The sequence below is a fragment of the Erpetoichthys calabaricus genome, chromosome 13 (assembly GCF_900747795.2).
Source record: "Erpetoichthys calabaricus chromosome 13, fErpCal1.3, whole genome shotgun sequence".
Classification (NCBI taxonomy): Eukaryota; Metazoa; Chordata; class Cladistia; order Polypteriformes; family Polypteridae; genus Erpetoichthys; species Erpetoichthys calabaricus.
Window position 1 is genome coordinate 59,442,620 of NC_041406.2, and position 18,941 is coordinate 59,461,560.

Sequence of the window (18,941 nt, forward strand, 5' to 3'; positions counted from 1 at the left end):
TCTTAAAATAGTCTTGTAGACGCCTGTATTTCATACTTTATTCCCAAATGACCCCAAATCACTTTTCATAGTACCCTAATCAGTACCTACAAACTGCATTTTTCAGAAAGTAGGTTAACTTGATCATCCTTAATTGCATCCTATTGCATTAAAATGCAGAACAATTAGCATAATTCAGAAATCCTTACATACTGAGTGGTTTTAAAAAGCGAAATTAAAATATCGAGATGTGGTTGCAATATCAGTCATAGCTTTTGGCTGTATTTAATTGAGGCCTGCAGTCATGCCAATTAGGTTGAGATTTTAAAATTGCTGTTGCCTGGAATATTGCTATGGGATAGGAAGTCCTAATTACGCAGCTGAAGCTTAGTAAATCATAACTCATTAAAATGGAGAAAAATACCAGATTGTTACAGTTTTGTTCTCAGAAAATGTTATTTGAAATCCTATAATTATGATTTTAAAAACTTTTTAAGAAGTCACACATATGTGTGGTTCAGAATGGAATAGTTCCAAATGAACATTGCATTTGATACAAAAGTTCTTATTTAAGCTATGATTTTAAAACTAAATCTACCATTAAATAATAACACATACACATTGTTTTGAATGAAGAAGTTGTTATTTTGCTCCTGTCAATGTTCCATTTTAACCAAAACATACATAAATTTAAACCCAAAAAGTGAAATTTTGCTGACTGCCCAGATTAATGCCAAAATAAGAAAAGTAAGGGCTCCTCCCTGCTTTCCTTGTAGTTATGAAATACTTCTTTGATATACTGTGATTCTTTAAAGCAGTGCTCTCTGCTTTTTTAATATATGTTTTACATTTTAATTGAATTTCAGTTACAAATCTGTAATGAAAAAAATATTAAATATTCTGGGCTATGTTAAGGTGCCTTAAATTCTGTCAAATGTATGCTATGTAGTATGACACCTGAGAGGATACATTATCCCCCAATACCTTGAAGTCTTTAGGTATAGGCTGAGACTGGTAAAAGTATGCAGCTCATCAAACAGCTATATGTGCAGGTTGGGGCAATGTTTGTATTTTATTTTCCTGAAACACAAAGTCAGCCTTTTAGTTTACTAGCAATGTCTCTTTTGTTTTCTCTACAAAATTATAAATTGCAACATTATTTTATTAATTTAATAGAAAGATCTACAGGCATTATTTCAGTTAAAATGCCTTCACAGCATTATTCATTTGTACTATTGGTCAATTTCCTAAATTTGTTTATTTTTATTTTTTTTGAAGGGTTTTAGATGGCTATACATCTAGTTTTAAGCTGGGCAGTCATTTGTTTTAGGTTTCTGACCCCAATCCAATGCAAGCTCTAACTAAAAATACCCAATTTTGTACCTAGACATTACTATATTGCATCATATTGGCTCCAATCTAATCAGATATTTCATTGTGCATACTTCATTTGTTTATGAAGTTTAAAAATCACATTGAATTTTTCTTTTGAATGTGATGAGCATTAAAGATTTTGATTTGTTCTATTAGAGTGTAAAATATAGTTAAGACAAAAATATTAAATTCAGAATGCACCAAAGAATATGTGTTTATTAAAATTTTTTTTAAAAAAACCAGGAAAGATAAATTCCATGTTTTCTGAAGGCTTAATCAGTGTGATGTTAACATTGTAACCAAGAGTAAATGTTCATCAGTCATACTGAAATATATTTTGCATTGTTTATGTGGACAGAGAAAACTACAGTAATTTTTTTACTTTGTTAAAATCTGAGGGAGAAAGTCTCCAAAAGCAAGTGCAGTGTATCCAAGAAAAATACCAGCATTTTTTATTGTTAACTAATGCTTGTTACAAGGGTGTGAATAACAAAATTCCTGTTTTTCTGATATAATTTTTGAAAAGATGGTACAGGTTGTGACAGGTACAGGTTGTGACACTTGACATATACAAAAAAACTGTGGAGCTCAAACTAACAGGCTGCTGTCCTAGCAGGTAATATCTGGAATTGAGTAAATTATTCTCATATGCAGAAATTAATGTAAGTATAAACTATGGCAAAACAATGTGAATCAGAAATTGAAACTGGCTCAAAATAAATTGCTTGCTGCCAACTGTTTGGCTTTCATCTTGCACTGTCCAACTAGACATTCTGCAGTAAGCATGAATGTTGATGTTAAAGGTTTTATACTTAATGTCTACAATAATTTCTGAATTTAATTTTGGAGAACTACATAATTAAAGCAGTTATGTATTCTTTCACACTATGATGACATGGCTATAATTATATTGTTAATTTCCATTCTAAAGAATTGATGACCCTTACTAAGCATTTTCTAGAGCCTTGGTGAAGAGAAATTACCCTCTTCACAAACAGTATTGAAACACTTAAAGCTAAATCATTCAGCATCATTTTAGTGTACACACTAATACCTACAGTGAATAATGAACTTCTGACAAGACTTCAGGATATTTTTTGGCTTCGCTTTGAACTCCAATCTGCAGATCCTCCTAAGAATTTTTTTTAAGAAGTATGAGGCAGACTTCATTGTTTTTCTCTCAAAGACCCAAGTAATATTTAAACTGCAGAGATTTTTTTTTACTGAAAATAGCTAAATGTCCAAGCTGGGCCTCATGAGTGGTGTGCCATTTGAACAATTCCATGAAAGAGTTCAGGTCTGCAAGATCATAGACATTGACATTGTCAAAACAATTCTCTGCCAGCCATTTATGGAAAATTTTCCCAGTGAAAAGAGGTATCTCAAACTTTTAGGAAATCCAGAAAACCTGTAATAACCGTTCCAAAACAGAAACAAGGTCAGCACTTATATCTTCTCCATTCCCTTCAGGAATGCTTATACAGAATCTGATTTTACAGTGATAACTATAGCCTTGAGGAATGAGAGAAATCATATTTAAGTGAATACTGTCAAGGCATATCACTACATCTGCTTGTACTTCTCAGAAGATTGCATAGTAATGTACCACAATTATTAAGTTCTTAAAAATACTGATGCATCAAAGAAAGTCCAGAATTATCAAAAATAGAAATCCACTTATATTGAATGCATGTTTTATAATTTTATATAGCCATTTAATGTGCTCAATTTAATTTCCATGAATTGAGGAAATAAGTGAACCTGTAAAAACTTCCTAAGTTGAATTTTTACAGCATATGCTTTTCATATTTGGTATGGTTAATTACTGCAGTCTTTGATATCCTGTTTTTTTAATATTTTAGTTGTAGTCATCCTATCCTTTCCTTAATTTTAGATGTAATACCTGTAAGGAAACAAGGCAGGTAACTTGATTACTTGGTTTGAGCAAAGTATTGATTTCAAGGATTAAATATAAACATTGCTTGCTGGATATACTGTTATATACATCTTCTCAAATCAACATGGAGAAATACCTCACCATTAATAGCATGAAGCTGAATAACTGCTATATTTGCATTCATAGTAGTAAAGAACAGTTGTTTGAATCAATTTTTAACCCTACAAGCTTTTGCCATGTTAAAATCCTGAATTAGTTTAATCAACTAGATGTGAAATAAATAGTTATCAAATGATTATAATTACAAATCTTTAAATAAACAAAAGTAGAAGTAGATATTCTTTTTTAATGAAATATAGAGGCTGCACAGTATTCAGTCTGTTTGGACTCAACATTAAAGATTGCATAGCATTGCCAGTCAGTTGTTGGATGATATGACAAAATTAAGCAACATGGTAGTATTATTGATTGTGATTTTTCCCAGTTCTATGGCTTTTATTTTTTCCCTCAGTAGCATGGATAAGTGTGCACTATAAAGACTTTTCAGGCCCAAGCCAGAGTAGTTAAACTCACCGTATTGGATTATCAACATATGAATGCATGTTTATTGGAGTAATGGGAATCATTGCTTGAATTTTTATAAATGAAAATACCTGGATTAAACTTTAAGTGATTTCTCCTGCATGTTTCAGTCTTTTATATTTTTATTGCGCATAAAAAATGAACACTACCTGCCCAAGGATTATGTATAGAAAACCTATGTTAAGTATTTTCCTGGACAATTATTATAAGAAATAAGGTATTTAGTCATTTTCATTAAATACTGTTTGTTTTGCAGCTGGATCTAGAGTAGATTTGGTTATATTTTACATATTAATTTTTTTCTATTTATGTGCACATGCTTTGACTTTTAAATTAATGTTTAGTTAATCATTCAGAGAATGCCACACATTTAATTGTCATTTGGTTCAAAGGTGATTTACTATATTGATAGCTTTAGCTTTCTTTATTGTTAATTTATTTAAATGTATAATATTATGATTTAGAGTAAGTTACTTTTAAGTTTTATTTATCTACATTAACAATATTTTGATGTGAATATATGTTTATATTTAATTCTGAAGGGGTTTGTTTCTTTTCTCTTATTTCAAATATTTATACATGTACCATGCTGCCAGCTCCACAAACAGTAGATGTTTACTAATGACATACAGTATAAATTCTTTTCCAGCCATCATATTATTGACTGACAAAATTTTAATGGTTTTAGATCATTCAGAATTTGCAGTAGAGAGACAAATATAGTGCAGTCTTTCTCCATATGGTATTTCTAGGCTCCTTTCCAGCAAGCATTTCTTTGGAATGGAAGCTACGTAAAATGGTCTCCAACCACATTTACTTCCTGACTGCTGCCATTTCTGTTCACCATGAGACTTCCATCCAGATCAGTTGCATGAAGTTTCTAACTTAATTTTCTCTCCTAGATCAAGTTTAAATTCATGATTTAAAAAACAGCTGCTTCAGACCTCTTTATGAATTGAATCGACTCCAAGGCTTTTGCCTCAATTACAAAAGTGTAAAAAACTTATGCATTCTGCTTTACAGTGTAAATTTTCCTTGTGATATAGAATAATTCCTTGCAGCATAGTTCTGCAATGACAGGTCAAGATTTATAATATTTAATATAATATAATTCATATATGTTGTGATTGACTGTGGTGGGTTGGCACCCTGCCCGGGATTGGTTCCCTGCCTTGCGCCCTGTGTTGGCTGGGATTGGCTCCAGCAGACCCCCGTGACCCTGTGTTCGGATTCAGCGGGCTGGAAAATGGATGGATGGATGGATGTTGTGATTAAATCTTAGGCAAATGGTCATGAATGGTCCTGGTTTTATTGCCTGTTGTTTCATTAAGAAAGGCTTTACTAGTAATGAGTATACAGGAGTATGTTTATGCAGTAGTCAAAAAGTCACCAGACATTAGTGCAGTACATACTAAATGCAGCCAAATTTATACAAGGGGGAGTCAAGCTAAAGTTAGAAAATGGGATTTATCAGAAAATGGAATGAACCTTAACAGAACTGATAATGTAATTTCTTAACATAGTCTCCACCCTTCTCAATGCACTTGCGCCACCTGCCTGGAAGTGCCTGGATTCCAGCAGAATAAAAGGTTTTGTCTTGTCCTTGCAACCACTCTTGCACCACTTTCTTCACGTTGTCATCTGTCTTGAATTGACGACCACCCAGATGTTTGTTTAGCGGTCTGAAAAGGTGGAAATCACACGGTGCCAAATCTGTTGAATAAGGAGGATGTGGCAATATCTCAAACTTCAGTTTCTCCAGACAAACCTTGGAGTTCTTAGCAGTGTGTGGACAGGCATTGTCTTACAGCAAAAGGACTCCTTGAGACAGCAGTCCCCACCACTTGGATCAAACAACAGGCTTCACAATGGTCTTCAACAAGTCACAGTAACTTGCACTAGTGACTGTAGTACCTCCCGGCATGTAGTGTTCGACAATAAGTTGGGTGCACAAGTGGTTGCAAGGACAAGACAAAACCTTTTATTCTGCTGCAGTCAAGGCACTTCCAGACAAGTGGTGCAAGTGCATTGAGAAGGGTGGAGACTACATTGAGAAATAACATTATCAGTTTTGTTAAAGTTTGTTCCATTTTCTAATAAATCCCATTTTCTAACTCTAGCTTGACTCCCCCTTGTATATTTGTTTCAGTTGACTTACCATAAACTTAAATGTGAAATTCTGAGTAAAAAGGTGTGTACGTGCTGACTTCTACCCTTACTTGGAACAGTGACAAGATATAAACATATCTTAGAAGCATATGTTTCCCTGAAGAGATTAACAATCAAAGAAACAGAATCCCTGCAGTCCTGTTGTGCCTGTCTCTACATTTTAGTAACTTGTCTGCCTCAGGCAGTGGTATGCCCACTTTACAGTGGATACTCTTGATAACAAATCCTTTTTATACCCCTACTGAGATCACATTTGTGTTGAGGGCATCCATTTCTGGCCACATGGAAACCACACTAGAGTACCTTCTACTCTAGCCTGGTATCCTAAGTACCTCTGAGCCTTTAGATACCCTTAATTAAGCAAGACAATACCCATGCTATCTGCAACACCTAAGAGACATAACAGTTCCAAATATTCACTTCAGAGCTACTTTTCCCTCAAAAAATCAGAAGGTGCTCTAATTTATGGAAAAAGATAAGTAGCCACTCACCTTGTGACTTTAATATTAATTTCTTAAAAGCTGATCATGCAGACTTTACCACTTTACAGGCAGCTTACCTCAGCAAAACAGTCAGACCTTGTTCTTTTAGGGTGTCATTTGTGTTACATTTTCCAGGATAATAAAATGAATCTATCTGCAAATAGATGAATGATATTTAGTTCCCTCACACCCCAGTACCTTTAAGATGCTGAAGCATGTCTGCTATTGAACCCTCTTTAGATAAGCTACCAAGTAGCAGCCGACTGGTGCAGTCCATAAGATGGCATCACTTTCTGTCTGTAATATACAGATAAGCTTATACTTGCATGGATATAGCAATATCTATCAGCACATAACGATACTGTATACTGCCTGTTGTAAAAACATGGACATTCCATGAGGAAACAAAACAAACTAAACCTTTGATTTCAGTTTCCAAGTTGCTTCATTTTTTGGCAGGTTTCAAGGTTAAATTTCAGTTTTCAATGATTTAGATTTTAGAGAGTAAATAAAAAGGTGTAGATGTAGTCAACCTAGAAACTTCCCTTCAAGTTTGTGCATGAATCATGTAGTATTTGTTCACATTTAAATATTAAAAAAGCTGTTAATGCTTTTGATAAAATATGTGGATGCATTTTGCAATTATTAATATCTGGATTATTTATCTGAAAAACTACCTGTATTTTTGTGCAAACTTGATCAAAAGACACTTCTGTTCTGCCTGTCTCTGGACAATTTCATTTGGTGGTGTGACCAGAACTGCACAGAATTCACTAAATGAGATCTCCTTAATAGGTCAGAATTCTAATTTCCTTTAAATATTTGTATAGTTTTTAATGATACTATCATATCCTAATATGTTTAAAGCATTTTCTTTATTTAATATATTGCCCGAAGGATGAAAATGTTGAACAATGTGACAATAATAATAATAACAACGATAATAATAATAATAAATACATTTAATTTATATAGCACCTTTCCCTTGTTTAAGGTACTTATCTTAACAGGAGAGCATACGTAACATTGGATACAAATGTTTTCTGCATAGGACACTAAATAGATAAATATAGGATATACAAAGCATTAAGTAGAACAAAAGAAAAAATAAATGACACACATAAATTATCATGAACATCTAGACAGAGAGGTAAACTGAAGAAGTGCAGAATGTCAGGTTAAGTTAAAAGCATTCCTGAACGAATGAGCTCTAAGTTGTTTTTAAAATGAATGAATGGAGTCAGCTGATCTAATTAATTTAAGGAGGTCATACCAAAGTCTGGGTGCTGTATAGCTGGAGGCCTCATCACCCATAGAGTGTCGGTTAGTGTGGGGCACAACAAATTTGCCAGAATCAGAAGACCTTAGTGAACGAACAGGAGCATAGAGATGGAGAAGGTCACTGATGTAGTCTGGTGGAAGGCCTTTTAAAGCTTTGTATGTTATTGATAGAATTTAAAATTCAATCCTATAAGACACAGGAAGCTAGTGAAGGAGAAGTACAATGTGTGTTATATGCTCGCTGTTCCTGGTTCATGTTAAGACTCTTGCAGCAGAGTTTTGAATCAACTGGAGGTGTGATTTAAGAATAGAAGGGGCACCTGCCAGTAGAGACTTACAATAATTGATGCGGAATATAATAAAAGCATGAACACGTTTCTCAGCATTAGAAAAGGAAAGGCATGAGCGAACACGGGATATGTTACAGAAGTGGAAGTAACAAAGATTCTTAATGTGGTTTATGTGGGTTGAGTAAGAAAAGGAGGAATCAAAAATGACACCAGAACTGTGCCTTAGAAGAAGGTCTAATGAGGTCATCATCAAGAGTTACAGAAAATACTTTAATAAACTTTTTTCTCAGGAAAGCAATCACTATACAGTATTATCACATTAGTAATGTGGTTACTGTGCAGATGTGATATTTAGATTGTGAGGCAGTCTTGGTTTCAGTCTTAAATATGCACTGGTCATTACAAACATCTTCTCTACCTCCATTCAAATCGCATATCTTTTGATTAAATGTAATTTTAAGTTTTTAGCACTTTATCTTTACAGCCACATAACAAGTATTATGTGATATTAGCAGAAATAGTGTTTTTTTTTGTTCTTTATTTCGCCTTATACAATTTCTTGTATTAGGAAGTTGTTAGTTTTCGCATACCCCTTGGGGTCAGAGCGCAGTGTCAGCCATTGGCAGTGACAGGAATTGAACCAGCAATCTTCTGGATACCAGCACAGATCCTTAGCCTCAGAGCCACCACTCATCAAAGGCACCAGAGCAATTAATGTTTTTTTTTTATTTTATCTTTATTTCTCTTGGCTATGTGTAAATAATGTGATAATAATAATGTGAATTTCCCATTGGGATTAATAAAGTATCTATCTATCTATCTATCTATCTATCTATCTATCTATCTATCTATCTATCTATCTATCTATCTATCTATCTATCTATCTATCTATCTATCTATCTAAATGCATTTCAGATACATTTTAAAGTCATGTCTCTTTCAGTGTGATGTATATTACTTTTTGTGTTTTGGAAAGATTAGTGATAGTTCTTTAACATAACTATTGTTCTAAAACTCAGATAACTTATAACTACTATCTTTCATTGTCTTTTTGTCATTAAATCGTTTATGTTGTTATTTAAAAAAATTTATTTTCTTTGTATATTTTAATATGAAGAACTTCCTTTTGTATTTTAGTGTACAGAATATGATTTTGAGTATGGAACAGAGTGCCTTCATCTTGTCTTGAGCTACTGTAATACACAAGCTAAACTTATTGAAGGGCCACCAACTCTGTGGAAGGTAAAATGTGATTTTGTTCTCTATTATACATTGTACACTGTACTGACTCATAATTGGTACTTAATAAGATTCTCCTTTTCCTCCTCTACTAGGTTTTGTTAATAGCAGTCTTTAAATTAATATAGTAATCATATTCTAGAGCTTTTACTTTATGGTTTTATTTCTTTATTTCTTCTTAAGTCTTTAATCTGGCTTAGTAAATTAGATGGTTGCAGAGGTGTACAGTCTTCTTCATGGCATTACTGCATTCAAAGCAGAAACCAATAATGAATCGAAAGCGAGTCCATTGCAGGCTTCCCACACCTCATACCTAAACAATTTAGAAATGCAATCTTTAATCAAAAGAAATTAAACCTGAGTTTAATGTGTACTGAGTTACAAAGTGAAACATGGGGTTTTCTCAGGTACTCTGGTTTTCCTTCCATATCTTTTATTTGACTCTGTATAAATAAAGTATTTGTGTAAATGTGCACTGTGATTGGGGGATGGTTCTTGCCTTTTGGTAACTGCTGCTGGCATAAATTCTGGCTTAACACAAAAATTGACAGGCCTTGCAGGTTTAGAAAATCTGTGGATGATTTTTAATAGCATTTGGAAGTTATTTTTATCCTCAGAAATTACTCAGAGCAGTAAAGGATGGGAAACATTATTTTTAATCTTTTGTTTCAGATTTTTGACAAAGAATTTGCCTCTTTATTTGCTCCTTATAAGTAATGTAGATTTGGCAACATGCTCAAATAATACAGTATTTGCAGGTGGGATTCATTCACCATTTGTGAATTCTCTGTTATCTATAAGTTGTTTTGGATGGATTTTGAATGAAAAAAACCCTTATCAGTTACCAGCACACAAACAAAAAACTGTGGGTATCATAATTTACACAACCACCACCTGCTTTTTGTTTTTTTTTTAAAAAGTGATTTTCATTAAAAAATGTAAAGACAGTACTTGAGAGCACAAATCATGCAAACATTATCCTTATATTCTATACAATATACAATACTGTGTTCTTAATTTATTATTTTTATGGAAGTACTAATATGTATTATTTTTATTTTTTTTTATTTTTTATTTTTTTTGCTTTTATAATATTTTTATTTTATTAATTTTCATTGTAATCATTCCATACAAACAGATCAATTTATAACCCAACAAATTTGAAAACAAATCAAACCCCACCCCTGAGAAGGAGAGCTTAGCTAAAGGAAAATTTCTTTAAGCTTTTTAATAAGGCAACATTAGACAAAAGAAGGGGAGAAGTAAATATCTATATAAATAAGAGATGGAGAAGGGAGTTAAATGCAATAATAGTTAATTCTCTTATTCTAAAATAATATTGATTAAATCCTGCCAAGTTTTGAAAAAATTTTGTACAGATCCTCTAACTGAAAATTTGATTTTTTCCAATTTCAAATAATATAAAACATCGGTTTCCCACTGACTTATAAGAGGAGAATTAGGATTCTTCCAATTTAACAAAATAAGTCTGCGTGCCAAGAGTGTAGTGAATGCAATCACCGTTTGCTTGTCCTTCTCCAATTCAAGTCCATCTGGAAGGACACCAAACACAGCTGTTAGTGGGTTAGGAGGGATTGTGATACCAAGGCTGTCTGAGAGGCACTTAAAAATTTTTGTCCAAATATGCATTATTTTTAGTGTTGTAAATACATTTTTGTTCTGAAAAGCAATATACATCGTCTATGAGTGACAAACCATTAATGTTTTGTTTAGACCTTTGATGGGATCAAAAACTCAACCAAAACACAATCACCTTTTTTCCTATAGTAAAATGATCTATAATTTATTATTGGGTCGAAACACTGAGAAAAACAAGCATATCAAAACAAGCCAAAACCATCATTTGATTCCCACTTTAAAATAACAGAAGACACTGATTTGCTGACTGAGAGAAACTGAAAAGTTCAGGTACATTATTTTCAGAGATGCTGCAGATATTGAAATACAAGTCAATCAAATATGCAAGATTTAGACAGCCTGTAGTTTAAAAAAGGCAAAAAATAAAAATGTAGCGAAATGCATTGTCCAATGTACGAGTTGGTACTGAAAAAGGTGCCAAGCTGATCCTACCTAGATTTTAATATTTCTCTGTAATTTAATGAATTTTAAAAAGATTTTGATCCAAAATATTTTTGACATTAAAAGTTTGCTGAGTGGTTGAAATTAATTATTATTGATGAGTATTGTTCAAACAGTATACATGTAAATTACAATAATAAGGTAAACAAAATTAAAAGTGCAGATTTAAGAAAAGAAACATTTGATATGCTTAAGATAGGTTTATGGAGGAAATATTCTAGTCAATAGCAAGACAGTTGTAATCAGCTGTAGAAAGCAAAACAGAGAAATTTGCAAAATTGTTTTCTGCTTTTAGAACAAGGACAATACACAGTGGAATCACTTGAAACATTGTCTTTTCATTAACTAGGCCAGGTTACGGAACAAGTACGTAATACTGGAAGCACATTATACACCAAAGAAACATCTTTCAGCTGACACAGGAACTATATATGTGTACAACATATATGGTACAGTATGAGAAGAAAAAGAAAAAAGTAATTATGATAAAAGGTCATTAATTCATCAACTCCAACACACACACATTCAGTGAATTTTTCCACATTTTGTTGTTACAGCCTTATTCCAAAATGGATTAAATTCATTTTTTTCCTCAGAATTCTACACACAACACCCCATAATGACAACGTGAAAAAAGTTTACTTGAGTCTTTTGCAAATTTATTAAAAATAAAAAAAACTGAGAAATCACATGTACATAAGTATTCACAGCCTTTGCTCAGTACTTTCTCGATGCACCTTTGGCAGCAATTACAGCCTCAAGTCTTTTTGAATATGATGCCACAAGCTTGGCACACCTATCCTTGGCCAGTTTCACCCATTCCTCTTTGCAGCACCTCTCAAGCTCCATCAGTTTGGATGGGAAGCGTCGGTGCACAGTCATTTTAAGATCTCTCCAGAGATGTTCAATCGGATTCAAGTCTGGGCTCTGGCTGGGCCACTCAAGGACATTCACAGAGTTTCCCTGAAGCCACTCCTTTGATATCTTGGCTGTGTGCTTAGGGTCGTTGTCCCGCTGAAAGATGAACCGTCGCCCCAGTCTGATTTCAAGAGCGCTCTGGAGCAGTTTTTCATCCAGGATGTCTCTGTACATTGCTGCAGTCATCTTTCCCTTTATCCTGACTAGTCTCCCAGTCCCTGACGCTGAAAAACATCCCCACAACATGATGCTGCCACCACCATGCTTCACTGTAGGGATGGTATTGGCCTGGTGATGAGCGGTGCTTGGTTTCCTCCAAACGTGACGCCTGGCATTCACACCAAAGAGTTCAATCTTTGTCTCATCAGACCAGAGAATTTTCTTTCTCATGGTCTGAGAGTCCTTCAGGTGCCTTTTGGCAAACTCCAGGCGGGCTGCCATGTGCCTTTTACTAAGGAGTGGCTTCCGTCTGGCCACTCTACCATACAGGCCTGATTGGTGGATTGCTGCAGAGATGGTTGTCCTTCTGGAAGGTTCTCCTCTCTCCACAGAGGACCTCTGGAGCTCTGACAGAGTGACCATCGGGTTCTTGGTCACCTCCCTGACTAAGGCCCTTCTCCCCCGATTGCTCAGTTTAGATGGCCGGCCAGCTCTAGTAAGAGTCCTGGTGGTTTCAAACTTCTTCCACTTACAGATGATGGAGGCCACTGTGCTCATTGGGACCTTCAAAGCAGCAGAAATTTTTTTTCAAGTAAACTTTTTTCACGTTGTCATTATGGGGTGTTGTGTGTAGAATTCTGAGGAAAAAAATGAATTTAATCCATTTTGAAATAAGGCTGTAACATAACAAAATGTGGAAAAAGTGATGCGCTGTGAATACTTTCTGGATGCACTGTATACTAAACCTGCTACCTTTGCTATTAGTGTTGTTTATGTAAGCAGTGTGAAGTGTTTTTGGTGTAACTGGTGAAACTAGAACCTGAAAGCCCTAGTATAAAAAGCATTTAGGAAATACTGAAGGACGACAAGAATAAAATCAAAGCATTTTAACTCTAAGTTGGTCTGGGTACCATGAAGTATATTTTATGTTGCCTTCAATGCAATGGAATGTCATACTGATTTCTTATTAGTTTGTACAATTTTTACACTGCTCTTTGCCATGGATACCTAAATATCTTCTTTTACTTTTGGTATTAATATTTGTGTTTCATTCTGCAGAAGATGCATTCCATAATACACTACATTTGTTAAAATGCTGTTTGATGTAATGTTCTTTAAATTTAGAAAGAACAGTATGCTTGGTGAAGGTTATTAACTAAATTTTCAGCATGAAGGGTGGTGTGGTGATGCAGTTGTTTGTGCTGTAGCCTCACAATTCCATGGTCCTGGGTTCATATTTCTTGTATGGTGTTTGCATGATTCTTTCTCTGGCCACTTAGTCTTTCCACACACATTCCAATGGTGTGCACATTTGGTTAATTTGTTCCTCTAAACTGTCTTGATGAGAGTGCATGTGCCCTATCCACTTTAAGCTTTTTCCAAATATCCAATGCTACAGCAATAGGCTTGGGCCACACTGAATCCCTGAAGTGATTTAAATGGGTTCAGTTTTGATGGAGGGATGGATTCCATCCTAAAAGACTTATACATATCATTACACTGCCCAAAGCTTTCCTATAGCCCATTGCTTATTGGATGTAATTGCTGGAATAGGATCTGAGCATGGCCATCTTTAGACACTTTTTCAAGGTAAAAAAATAAGGACATCTTGAGAATAAATATTTAATATTGAAAGACATGCCTTTATATGTGTGTAAAACAGTTGTCTTCTTTACTTTGAAAAAAAATTCAAAGTAACTTTTCTTGTGTTCTGCTGTATGTAATCAAAACAGCTAGTGTTAGGCCACACACTTTTGCACCGTGTATGTATGTCTTGGGGCTAGGCAATCACATGGCTTCAATCATCAAGCTATTTTATAGATGAAAGCAATGGAATGGTCAGTGAATCAGGAAGTTTCTAATTGCAGTGCTATTTAGAACTGCAAAGACATTTTATTACAATGTACAGTCATTTTGAGACTGTAACATTTCAAAGTAATTATTATTATTACATTTTAGCATTCAATTCTATGAAAAAGTATTTGACCCATTCCTGATTTTATCTAATATTGTAAATTTTTAACATTTAATTTTTTCAAGTCTTAAACCAAAATGGGATATTAGATAAAGAGCACAAGAATGAATGGCAAGCGAAATTAACAGTTAGAAGTATCTTAAAAACAATTACAGATAACTGAAAATACATCTGTTTCTAAATATCTGAAATGCATTTCAAGGTGTCTCAAATGGAATTCCAGATATATTCAAATATGTTCCTGTGTCTTTTGAGATATTGCAAATACATTTTGAGATTTTTTGAAATGTGTCTGTATATGGCATGCATATTAACAACTAGAAATATATCAAAATGGATTTCAGATATCTTAAAATACCATTTACTTTTTAAGCTATCTGGAATTTGTTTGATATCATAAAATAAATTCCTGTATGTTTTACAATATCTGCAATACATTTTGAGATATCCCAAATGCATTTTAAGATGATGTCTCAAAATAACTGAATGTGCTTTTGACATATCTGAAATTGAGCTTGCATGTATTTTAAAATATGTGAAATACATTTCAAAATATGTCTAAATCACTTTCTGTAAAATTGTGTGTTATATCAATGGAACCTTGTGTCTATTTTAAGGTGTCATGAAATGTTTTTGAAATACCTTGAATAGGAATGTTGAATAGGAGAAATGAATAGGATGTTATTTTGAGATATATAATGAAATGCATATCAAATGTCTAAAAATGAACAGGAAGCTATTTTAAGATATCTGAAAATGTAATTGAAATATCTATCATTGTATTGTAATGGATTTTCAGATATCTCTTGTATTGTAATGGATTTTCAGATATCTCCAAATAACTTCCTATTAAAAGAATAGGACAGTTTACATAAAGTAATCTCAAGATATTATATCTTGAAATGCATTTCAGATATTTTAAAATGCATTCAAGGTCAACCTTGAAATGCACACACATTTATTTTAAAATATCTTAACATGTATTTGAACTATCTTGAAATACATGTGAGATATTTCAAAATGTATTACAGCTATCTTAAAATGTATGAACATATTTTGACATATCTGGAAATGACTTATAAATATCCTAAAAATTTAATTTAATTTTAAGATTTCTGAAATTTATTTTGGGACATGTTTAAATTTTAATTTGCCTTGCCATACAAACAACAGATTTTAACTTATTTAGTTAATCTAATGACGGGAGTTATGCAATACCAAATGGTAATGTGTAAAAACAAATACCCTTTTTTGGGATCAATCCAACTGAACACAGTGAGACCTGAGTACAAGTCAAGTGAAGTGGCTTTATTGTCGTACCATCCGGTGGCACGAAATAACTCCTACAAGACCGAGGGCAACATATACACAAACAGGTCAAGTGCAAGACAGGTAAAGAACTATACTATAAATCTATACTAATTAATAAAAGGCAAAGCCCTCACTGACTCACTGACTGACTGACTGACTGACTCACTCATCACTAATTCTCCAACTTCCCGTGTAGGTGGAAGGCTGAAATTTGGCAGGCTCATTCCTTATAGCTTACTTACAAAAGTTAGGCAGGTTTCATTTCTAAATTCTACGCGTAATGGTCATAACTGGAACCTGTTTTTTATCCATATATTCTAATGGAGGAGGCGGAGTCACGTATCGCGTCATCACGCCTCCTACGTAATCACGTGAACTAAAAACAAGGAAGAGATTTACAGCACGAGTCAAACGCGGGAACGAAGGTAAATGACGTAAATTTTTGACTGTCTTTTAATACTGTGTAAGCATACATATTAACACGTGCAATTAAACGTGTGCATTTACGGGGTGATTTCTCAGGCTTAAAAGCTCGCCTTTTATCAAACGCGGGAACAAAGGTAAATGACGTGTTGAGTGTCTTTTAATACTGTGTAAGCATACATATTAACACATGTGCAATTAAACGTGCGCATTTACGGGGTGATTTCTCAGGCTTAAAAGCTCGCCTGTGGGCGGCACGGTGGCGCAGTGGGTAGCGCTGCTGCCTCGCAGTTGGGAGATCTGGGGACCTGGGTTCGATTCCCGGGTCCTCCCTGCGTGGAGTTTGCATGTTCTCCCCGTGTCTGCGTGGGTTTCCTCCGGGCACTCCGGTTTCCTCCCACAGTCCAAAGACGTGCTGGTTAGGTGGATTGGCGATTCTAAATTGGCCCTAGTGTGTGCTTGGTGTGTGGGTGTGTTTGTGTGTGTCCTGCGGTGGGTTGGCACCCTGCCCAGGATTGTTTCCTGCCTTGTGCCCTGTGTTGGCTGGGATTGGCTCCAGCAGACCCCCGTGACCCTGTGTTCGGATTCAGCGGGTTGGAAAATGGATGGATGGAAAAGCTCGCCTTTTATTAAAAAGGTAAATGCAAACTGTTTTCATTCTGAAGGGCACAAACCACATTAGATTTCAGACGTTAAACGCGCAAAAATGTCGGTACACCAGATAAATAAGCGCAACATATTATCAGTTGTATTGTATGCTTACAATACATATAGAAATGTGTTAATCGTTAACTAATATTATGGGATGGTGTTTTTCGACTTGCACCTTGATTTAAACGATTGCATTTCTTGGTGGGTTTGCGTAGCTTATTGTCAATATCTTTACACCTCATTTTAAGACTTAATTTAAAAAGGTTTTCTTCTTAATTAAAATTTAAAAGCAATACTTCACCGCTGCGAAGCCCCTCTAGCGCTGACGTCCGAGGTTCGATTACCGTAAGCGAGTGCAGTGAGTGTGTACGCCTGATGAGCCAAGAATAAGGGGGAAAGACGTGTCGCGTACTCTTTGCATTATTTGACAGTAAACTATTTTCATCCATTCTATGATCTGCTTCTCACAACTGAAGGCACCGTGGCTGATGTTACCTCACTTGCTGGCCAACCATAAGCGTTACCTGGTAGGTAACCAGCCACTCACTTCACTTCCTTATGGGAATCGAACCTCGGACGTCAGCGCTACAGACGAAGCCCCTAAAATTGCGCCACGGCGTGTGGTTCGTTTATTTGACAACATGTAGATCGGGGTAATTACATTCACGGCATTCGTAGTCTGATTCACAATCTGATTGTATGGGTGGTTACCTACCAGGTAACGCTTGTAGAAGGATACAGCCCGGACACAGACAGGCAGACACGTTGCAGTCCATCACCACACGTTTATTTACACAATTCACTATTTTATACAAGTCCTTACGTGCACCTCACCAAATCCCCACAGTCCCCCAAAGTCCAGGCTTTCACCAGCCACTTTCTTCTTCCTTTCCACAACACACACAGGGCTCCTCCTGCCGCCTCCTCAGACCTCGTCCACCTCCTCACCCGACTCCAGCCTTGATTGCTGGGTGGCGGCTCCTTAAATAGGCGGCTGATTGAGGGCCGCACCCGGCCACCTGCCACACGCTTATAGTTGGCCAGCAAGTCAGCTCGAAGTGATCACTTGAGTGAAGGCAGCTTCACAAAAAAACAGATCCTTAACAAACTGTTATTGGTATATTTTCACTCAATTTAAAAAGATTTTCTTTTCTTCTTAATAAAAATTTAAAAGCGGTACTTCGCCGGTGCGAAGCGCGTGGATTTGACCGACTGACACATACAGACATATTCATGAGTGCAGGTACTTCGGAAAGAAAGCACCTTGTAAACCTAAAGTTTAAATTAAGTTCATAGACCTACAAAAGGTTGCCATTGATTTGAGGCAAGATTGCTTTTCTCCTGTACAACTATACGTTGCATTCTCAAGAGTGTGCTTGCACGGCTTCGGATATAGATATATATATATATGTATGTATGTCTATATATATATATATGTAAGCTTATAAGTACTGCCTTACTTCTCTTTAAGAAAGGAAGATGTAATGATACTTGATTTAAACGATTCCATGTCTTGCTGGGTTTACGTAGCTTATTGTCAATATCTTTACACCTTTTTTTAAGACTTATTGACTGAAACGGGCTTTCACGAAAAAAGTTAGGGCTTTGCTACAGGATACACCCTCCACAAGTTAAGCAAGTAAAAATAAAAGTGTATATTTCTGTTTTATTTAAACCTTTTAAGTTCGTATGCATAGCCCCATTTGGCTGTTTTAGTTTTTTTTTCTTTCTTCAGTAATATTTAATTTCCTTAAAGAAAAAGAACATATGCATTTTACTTTTTTTGTATCTCTTTAGTAATATTTTAGTGTAAAAGGATAATCAGTATTTAAACCTTTTATGTTACTTTATAAATTTATTTTACACAATGTTGAAAAATTAATAAGAAAGCTACATATTTTGGCAGCTGCTGCTTTAATTTTCAATGAAATGAAAAAAGCTCTCCAAGAGAAAACGTCAATGAAGAAGAAACAGTTTGCATTATCTAAAAAGGAGAAACCCTCATTTATAAAGGTTTGCTGCAGATGACTTAACTGAAAATAAATTAATAGTTCCTATGTGTATAATACATATTTATCTGTTTTACTTATGCCTTTATTCCAGCAACTTGC

At 34.9% G+C, this 18,941-nt stretch overlaps 1 protein-coding gene across 6 annotated transcripts in view; it reads left to right on the forward strand.

Annotated features, from left to right (window-relative positions):
• Positions 1–18,941, forward strand: part of crppa (CDP-L-ribitol pyrophosphorylase A) — a 328,414-nt gene that overhangs the window by 60,970 nt on the left and 248,503 nt on the right. Inside the window, exon 5 of one of the 6 annotated variants that reach the window (XM_051936121.1) lies at positions 9,192–9,296. The exons of the other annotated variants lie outside the window; for them this stretch is intronic. Coding sequence (XP_051792081.1) covers positions 9,192–9,296 — 105 coding nt within the window. The remainder of the gene's footprint in view (positions 1–9,191; positions 9,297–18,941) is intronic. 6 annotated transcript variants of the gene reach the window in all.